The following is a 9,260-nucleotide window of genomic DNA, read 5'->3' on the forward strand; positions in this document are numbered from 1 at the left end:
AGGCATTGGGCCTACCTCCTCTCTCCCTCAGAGGCCAGGATGGAGTCAGATGCCTTCTAGGATGGCTCAGTTCCTTTAGGGGAGGCCTGCTGGCATTGGGCCTACCTTCTCTTCCCCTCAGAGGCCAGGGGCCAGACAGAGTAAATGGGAGAGTCTTTGCCTCAAAGTATCCATAGATCTAGTCCACAATGTTTAGAGGGACCCTGGAAGGTCAGTGGTGATGATCTCTTGAGGTTGAGAAATGGGGTGGGGTTCTTGATCACCAAAGAAACAAATCCTCATCTGGAGCTCAGAATTGGAGATTATGCCTTCATTGCATCCTGTAGTTTCTATTAATACTGAATTTTAATTCTCCAGATCATCTTTAGGTCCAATCAAGACAGTTCTTTCATTTTCTTCAGCCATTCTGTAACTTCTGTTCCTCAGCTTTAAATTCTAAGTATCTCTGCCAGCTGAGCATCTTTCCTTCCTGCCAACTGCCCTCTTGTCAAGTTCTCTGACTTCCTACACAGAAGCTGAACCCATTCCTTCACCAAGAGTAGCTGGAATGCTTGTAAACATTATTTTGCAAACAATTTAGTCTATTTAATTTACAACTCACTATAACAAGTCCCAAAAGATGTCTTTAGCGCAGCTAGGGTAACCAGGAAGCATAATGCTGGAGAGAAATTGTGGGGAGTGAAGAAACCTATCAAAATCGCTGCAGATCCTATTTAGCTAAGCTTGAGACGTGATGATTCTAATTCTTTTTAACATTTATGACTTTAGTTGCAGATGTTAGGCACATTTTGGACCAAAGTAAATATTTTACAAATCAGTCAAAAAAAGTATCAGCTTCAAATGTGTCAGAAAGGAAATTTTCCCTAAAATCAATTCACTGGAATCAGAATGTCTGGACCAGGGCTTGGGTTAGGAAGCCCAACAAGCAGCAGAAAGAAGTTCCTTGCATACAAAATCCGAAGCAAAATTTCAGCAGGCATCTTCTAGTCCCATCTTATACACCAAGAGGATCTCATGCTGCAGAAACAAAGACAAAGGAGACTTCACCAATATCATAGAACTGTCAGTGCAAGAGAGGACTCAAAAGAGACAAGACCCTAACAGATCTAACTAAGCACAAAATGTCCTCTGGGCAGGGATTAGGTGTGCTACCAGGAAGGATCTGCGTAAGACATGTCCAAAGACTGCCTCAAGCAGGTAAGCCAAGCTGCATATGTCAGGGACACTAAGCTGAAAATAATCATAGAAGTAATATAATAATAATAATAATAATAAATAATAATAATAATAATAATAATAATATTATATTTATATGCCACCAATCACTGGGAATCCCAGGCGGCTTACAACAGAGAGGATAATCATACTGTTCCCTGCCCTCAGGCCTTACAATCTAAAAGAAAAAGCAGGGAGAATCTATTGTGAACCCATAAGATGGCTTTGATTATTATTGCCTATTATTGCACACCACGGGAAAATAACAAGAAAATGCTCTCTAGTTTTGCTGAGGGACAATTCTGATATGGGATCCTGGAGGTTCTGGGAATAATGTGAAAGACCTTATAAAGCAACCCTTGTAGGCTGTAACATAGGAGTGAGTAACCGGGAAGATGAGGGGGGCGCACATTAGCACCCTAGCAGACCTTGGGGGGGTGTGCCACCACCACCAGATCACACCTAAAAAAAAAAAGTTTGGCCAGAAGTCCCTAACAGCCTTTGGGGCTGTGAGGATAATTTGCTATGTTTTAGAGCCCACAGGCCATTTTTTAGGCCTAGGAGGGGGCTTTTTTTTTTTCTTACAGGGGGCTAGGTGTCAATTCCAGTTTACTTCTGGTTTTTCAAAAAGATCTTTCCGTGGCCCCAAGTACCCCAGAAGAAAAGCCCCTAAAACATACATTCCCTGGAGGCCTTTGGAGACGTTTTGTGGTTAATTTCCCCCCCCACGAACTTCCAGGGCCAACATGCTACCTGTGGGGCCACATTTTTTTACCCACCCCTACTGTAGCATTATGCAACCACCCATGTGACCAATTCCTCCTGTCACTCCACAGGTTTCAGACTTAGCACAGATACCTAATCATGAGTAAAAGAAAGCAAAATCATGAGTAAAATGGCCTTTGGGCCCAGGATACCTAAAGGGACCGCCTTCTCCCCGTCATTCCGCCTCGCACCCTCAGAACGTCTGGGCAGCAAGCTACTGAGAGGTGCCTGGGGCTAGGTTAGCCCCCTCCACTACTAACTCGGAAGAACGTTTTTCCATAGCTGCATAGCTCGCCCAGCCCTTTTGGAATGCGCTGCCCACAGAGCTCCTCTCGTCTACGACCCACTGGCCCAATTTGGAAGGATCTTAAAACCTTCCTATTCCAACAGGCATTCCCCGAATAAATATCCTGTGGGCCTCCCCTCCTCTTTCCGTGGCCAAGAGGTTGTGGCTATGGGGCTTTTTTGCTGTTTGGGGTTGATTTATTGTGTTTTTTAATTTGTGGTATTGTGTATTTTAATCTGATTGATTTAACTAAAAACCCTGCTGTGAGCCGCCCTGATCGTAGGAAGGGCGGCATAGAAATAAAATTTTTATTATTTTATTATTATTATTATTATAACCTGTTCCAATTCCACAAAAAAACAAATACTAGTTATGACTAATAAAGAAGGTGGAGGCCTTCTATTCCAATTGCTTTGTAAAAAGCCAAGGATGAGAATATAGCTCTGCACCATCTATTAAACTCCTGGAAAGCCCCATGGTTTGCAGCACAGCAAAGTAGATGTCCTTGTAAAACACTAGTCCAGGAACTGAAGGACATTTCCAAAGAAAACCTACTGGTCATCCTCTGAGCCCCTGTCCTAAGTCCCATCACCAAGAAGTCATACTTGTGGAAACAAGGAACAGGGCCTTTTTTCACGCTGGCAAACTTGTCTGCAGAAATCAATTCCATGGAAATTAGACTGACTTCCTCATTTTCTCCAAGATGGATCTCATCCCCACTATATTCATCACCCTCTCTCAACACATACATACTTACCCTTGGTGGAGCCGCCAGAGCTCTGTGTCATTGCTGCAAAAAGAGAGAGGGGAGAGATTCAGTATCAAAGATATTCTCTATGCATGGGCCAAATAAACTGGCCTCCCCTTGTTTCTGGTGCATACAGACTAGACAACAGCTGGCCCATTCAGCTCGCAGAACCAGGATATAACAACCTTAACACAAATTAAATACTCACCAGTTGCTCCAGATCTTCCAGAAGATCTGGAGTCTTCATTGTCAACACAGGCGAGCTATTAAACATGTCCCTGCTCAGCCACCCAGTGTGTGGGCCAATGTCAGCAGTTTTCTTTGGTCTGAGATCAGAACAAGGTTCCAGCAATGTGACTGATTGCTGGGTGCCATGTTTCCTCACCTCAAGAGAGAAATAACCTTGCCATGGCAGAAGACGTGCAAGGTGGCTGAGCAGGACATATCATATACGATCAGCCACCCCACCCAATGTTGGAACAGGAAGCCTTTGCAATGAGGGAGGATCAGGGCATCTCCAAAGCCAGGATTCCCCTGGTTGCCCTGCACCAGTGCGAACAGTTGTTAATTTCTATCTCTCCAGTTCCATTCCTTTCTAGTTCCCTTTCCCAATTCAATCTTTCCTTCCCCATCAATTCCAATTTGGAATAGGCTTCAGTCAAAAGCCAGCGTTGGGTTAGTCACAAAACATAAAAATGGGTATATGGCATCCAGAGACAGGAGATTCTAGAGCCTTTTTTCCAAATGGTTTATTGCTTGAAAGCCTATAAAAGGCCAGACTTGTGAGCAGATTTTATTCTTTGGATTTTGGAAATTCGCAGGAGATCACATGTTGGCATTATCCTGCATTTTCCCATTGTTCTTCCCATCTTTTTTCTTAGCACAGAAAACTCATTAAGCAAAAAATGTAGAAGAGCTACTCAGCACTTTTTCATTATGAGTTGTAGATGTCTAATGCCTAGAAGCTGCAGCTGTTTCCACAAACCAACAGACAGGAACTAGAGACTGTGAGGACCCTGCAGGCCATCTCTGTTCAGAGGCAATCTCCTTGTCATGATCTATACCAGCATTTTTTCCTCAGCCATAATATCTGGCCATTAAAGACTGTGGACTCTATCACACGAGGGAAATTAAAAGGTTAAAGTGGGGGCAATGCAGGGTCATTCACGGCTTTAGAGACAACTTTGCAGCTGCTTATCGCATGATGCTGCACACAATCCAGACAGAATCCAGGGAGAATGTGAGGTGAATCAAGAAATGAGCAAATTTGCAAAACTACAAGATATACATGTCCATTTTGCTTGCAAATTCATTCCCTTTGCATCACGCCAACCATGTGGAAAACAAGCCTCCAGATGACTTCGTTTCCCAGGGTGCCTTGCTGTGCCAAACAGGGAGAATGCTCTCTTTCCTTAGGGATACACAAACATACTCCCGTCTTTAGGCTCTCGGGCTGCTTTTCCTCTTCTAATTAAGGGCAGAGCTCATAGAAGAAGGCAGAGAGAGGATGTTTTAAGTCCTCCTGGATAGGAGAGAGAAGTGGAGGACATGCCTTGGAAAAGGAGGGCATGAAATCAGGCAGGCTTATGGACCCAGCCTCCTCTTTTCTCTCTCTCTCTCTCTCTCTCGTGTGTGTGTGTGTGTGTGTGTGTGTGTCTTTGTGTGTGGTTTGGAGTTTGCAAAGGGCAGCCTCATTCTGCCTTTCTCTAAAACACCTTTTGGGGCTTCTCTGGCAAAGAGGATCCCCCCAGTATCCCCTCCCCTCCCCTCCTTGGAGCATGTGTGTGTGTGCGCACTTGCGGAAATGACACTTTGGAGCATGCGCTGAGGAGGTATTTCTAAGCAGGCAATAAGGATTTGTTCGTCTCCTTTTGATAGCCAAATTCTCATTGGGCCCACTTTAATGTGCTTTTAACCCCAATGTGTTCTGTGTGATAACCAATAGCAAATGGGATTGCTTTTGTGGGATGGCAGCACTTTAACCATTTTTGAGATGGAGGCACATAGGTCGACGTGTGATAAAGATCTTAGAGAACTGATGGTATCTTCTCCAAACTGGTGCCACCTTTCAAATGTTTTTGATCATTCCCATAATCCCTGAGCAATGATCATGCTGGCTGAGAATGACAGGAACTGGAGCCTCCAACATTTGAAGGGCAGCAGGTTGGGCAAAGCTGGGGTAGAAACTGAGTCAAAAATTGGCTGTTCTCTGTCACCAAGATCTTCCTCACATTACTTGGGTTGCTATGCGGTCATGAAAAATTTGCAAACCACTGGAAGGTCCCATGTATTGATGAATGGTTTGTAAAAGCATTAGATGTAGCGGAAATGGATAGAATAATAAGTTTAATGAAAGATGAATTAATTAATGAGGAACAGATCTGGGATTCGTTAATAGAATATTGTAAGAAAATATGGTCTAATAACTGATTTTATATTATGATAATAGACTGGAAAGTAAAATAGATAAAGCTGTAAATAATAGTTGGAAAATCAATTTCTTATGAAAGAAATAAGAAATAAGTAAAATATATGAGTAAAGAAATATACATAATCTGGAAACAAAAATAAATATATACATAGAACAGTGAGATGGAGGTGGAAATAGAAAGAAATTTGAGGAATATACAGTGAGCCCATATGATATCTGGGCACCTTTTATGTGGCTTCTAGCTTACTCTAGAAGCTCAGTGCCATTTAATGAATGGCATGCGCACCTGCGGCACTCACGCCGCTGCGTGCACAAGGCCCATTATCCTCAATGAGATTCGAGCATAGACGGAACTTGCCTTATGTAGCGGGGTCCGGAGCAGATCCCCCGCGCAAAGCAAGGGACCACTGTTTGAACAAATGCTGTACAAAATGCAAACAACTAGATGATTGACTGAATGTAAAGGGTGGGGGGGGAGGGAAGATAAGAAAAACATGTAAGAATTTGTGAATATTTATGTATTTTAATTGTATGTGTCAAAAGATTTTTTTTAAAAAAATTACTATCAATTTAAGTTAGTTAAATGTATTCTTTAGGGTCCCATACTTTACTCCTTTACTGCCAACCTAGCTGGGAAGCATCTATATGGATCTGTCCAAAGAGCTCTGTGACTTCCATCCTTCAGAATGACTAAACAGATCAGCAGCTGTGTTTATTATTATCTTTTTTTTTTACAAAATGTTTCAACTTTGTTAAAAACCTGATTTTAGAAAAGGAGTAGTCACTTACTTGATGCTTTTTCATAGTCTCGCTTCTTTCTACATTTCTCTATAGAGACAAAAACGGTAATCAGAGGTGGTTTCCCCACCACCATCACCACCCCCACCTCAAAGAGATCATGCAGTATCCCAGCCCTTCCCAATCTTAGGCATATTTACTCAGAACATAATCCACTGTGTCCAAGGAGGCTTATGGCCCCATTTACTGTAATATTGTATTTCAAATATTTATATCGTGGACCCTCCACATTGGCAGCCTTAACTTTTGCAGATTTGATTAATCATAGATTTGATTAATATGCTCTCTCAAATAATCTCTATGTCATCCAGGATGACTCTGCTGGAAGTTGACCATAGAGTCACAATGGAAAACCTAGAGATTCCAAGAAAAAACAATTCTCTGGGCATTTGTAGGTCTTCCAGCAAAATTCTATGGTTAACTTCTGGCAGATGTGGACCACAGAATTGCGCTTGTGGACCAAGATATTGCTAAGGAGATTTTCTCTCAGGTTTAAAAAGTAGTGTTTTTTAATTTGCAGTTTTTACACATTAATGAAGGGTCCAGTGCCCCCAACTCCAGCAAATGTAGACGGCCCACACTAGTCTGTCAGGGAAGAAACCATTGCAAAGCAGATTATAACATAATTAAAAACACAAAACAGATGATCAGACCATAAAACCAAAAACACACAATTAAAATGAAAAAGAAAATATAACAATTAAAATAATAAAGGCAACCAAAACCTTAACTTTAAAATACCAAAATTATTATCAAGTGCAGTGTAGAATAAGTAACTTTACAAAGTTAGCATGGAGGAGGCCATACACACTCCCTAAGGGAAGACAATGCAAAGATGGGAAGCCATCAGAGAAAAGGCCCTGGACAAAGCATTCCTCAGTTTTTCAGAGTCCTTCCTAGTCAATCTAAAGCAGCCTATCGTCTATGTTCTGTAATTACAGCCTTTTCATGAAATAAAATGTATATATTTTCTTTCAGAAAACTGATATATAGGATAACGCTTGGGAAGACATGCCCCTCCCCAATGTCTACTGGTGCTACAACCTATGGGAAGAAACTGAAAACATCAATCATAGAATCATTGAATCATTGAATAATAGAATGGGAAGAAACCACAAGGGTCTTCTAGTCCAACCCCCTGCCATGCAGGAACTCTCAATCAAAGCATCCTGACAGATGGCCATCCAGAGACGTTTGAGACAAAATTGGATCCCCAAATATAGGACAATAAAGATCAACCCATTTCCTACAATTAGGGATAGGAATCCTGCATCCCAGTTTAGACACTTCTGTTGTTAGACTAGAACTCTCTGCAGCCTCGGGGTTGAAATTTAGAACTAGCCATTTAACAATATATGGGAGTCCATGGGATTCCCAACCTTGGATTTGGGATCTTCAATGGAGTTTTGCCTAGAGAGAGCAGAGGAGTCAGGCTCAACCCTGGCCCCACAGCCAGGAATCTCCACAACAGAAAGAAATGTTCCTTACATACAGAAACACCTCTGTACAGAAATTTAGTCTGAATCAGTATGCAAAGGAACTTGTAGCACCTTTGAAACTGAAAGAAAGAAGTTGGTAGCATACGCTTTTGTAGACTTAAATCTTAAGGTGCAACAAGATCCCTTTATATATCAATATAAAGACCCACTGGGACTTCTACATAACTATGTCTACGGCCCAGGTGAAAATATAGACAGTTGATAAGATGACATTCAGCTGCCTTCCAGTCCTGGGAAATTTGGATTTCAGGACCCAGGCTTCATCTTTTAATCATCAAAAGATTATTTAATCTCAGACAAACCAGCTTCAACAACATATCAGGTGGCAGGGGATAATGGGTTTAGGACTAATAGGGGTGCAATGAGGATAAATTAAAGATGGTATCCCAAGGGGACAGGGAAGCAACCTAAATAACCTTCCAAACTAAATAGCTTGGAAACAACCTAAATAGCTTTCAGGTACTTTCAAGTTTATGTTTAATATGTCCTATATGGGGAAATGACCTGGGAGTTCTATGGAGGAAAGGTGGTCTTTGCCATCAGCAGTCTCTAGAAGAATATACCACAAAACCAGACACATGACCCAGAAAACAGATTCACATGCACTTACTAATAAAGAAGGTGAGCCCAACTGCCAGCAACACAGCTACCATGACTCCCACGATGGCTCCCACAATAAGCCCCACATTGACTAAAAGGGAAGAAACACATGGCTGTTCAGACAAGCTCATCAGAAGCCCTGAAATCCCTTCAGCAGAGACATGACTGACTGAATCTCTCAACAAGGCCCATGTACATACTATGACCTTCTTTTGAAGGACTCTCTCCCCACAAAGGCTTACCAGTAAACAGAATTACATGCTTCATAAAAAACATTTCATGTAAAAAGGCACAGAGAGCTCAGGATTGTGTGTATTATTTTAGTCTGTGTTCATGCCATCCAAAGGCAGCAATAAAACTAATTTTTTGCTCACTTCTGTCAAATAAGGACCCTATTATTTTCAAGGACCTATTCCTTATGCCCCTCTAGTCCCTTACCACCAGTCTCTTCAAAAGCCAAGACCAGAGGCTTTCGCAGGCTGGCATGATCCACGTGGCACCGATAGAGGTCCCTCTCCTTGGAGTCAATCTCAGTGCTGAGCCAAGTATAGTATGTCCCATCATAGTTGGGAGCAATATCCCTACGGAAGGTCTCATGATCCAAGTTCTCCTCTCCCTTCCTCCAGGTGGCTTCAATATCTTTGGGGTAGAAGCCGTGGACCTGGCAGATCAGTGCTTCCTGGCCACCCCCAATTGCCTGGCGTGTCACCTTCCCCACAGGGGCCTCTGAAAGAAAAGAGTCAAGTGAGCATCAAGACATCTCTCAGAACCTTCAGAAGCAACAGCAGGAGGAAGGGGCTGCCTGGGTTAGTCCAGTCCTGCCCTTTATCCTGAAATAGGATACTCATCACTTTATTTTTATTTTATTTTATTTACAACAGATAAAAAACAAAGATTATATATATATATATATATATA

At 42.2% G+C, this 9,260-nt stretch overlaps 1 protein-coding gene and 1 long non-coding RNA gene across 2 annotated transcripts; both read right to left on the reverse strand.

Moving 5' to 3' along the window:
- Positions 1-570: 570 nt before the first annotated feature.
- Positions 571-3,131, reverse strand: LOC121923064. The gene is made up of 2 exons (XR_006102290.1): positions 3,024-3,131; positions 571-1,017 (listed from the first exon to the last, which is right to left on the reverse strand). It is a non-coding gene; the product is annotated as an uncharacterized LOC121923064 (long non-coding RNA).
- A 242-nt stretch (positions 3,132-3,373) lies between these two features.
- LOC121923198 (major histocompatibility complex class I-related gene protein-like) lies at positions 3,374-9,078 on the reverse strand (the record flags this gene model as incomplete). The annotated part of the gene is made up of 4 exons (XM_042453392.1): positions 3,374-5,898; positions 6,235-6,273; positions 8,353-8,433; positions 8,781-9,078. Coding segments are annotated over 4 exons (576 nt in total), but the record flags the coding sequence as incomplete, so codon positions are not given.
- Between the last annotated feature and the right edge of the window lie 182 nt (positions 9,079-9,260).

Source organism: Sceloporus undulatus, chromosome 2, assembly GCF_019175285.1.
Source record: "Sceloporus undulatus isolate JIND9_A2432 ecotype Alabama chromosome 2, SceUnd_v1.1, whole genome shotgun sequence".
Lineage (NCBI taxonomy): Eukaryota > Metazoa > Chordata > Lepidosauria > Squamata > Phrynosomatidae > Sceloporus > Sceloporus undulatus.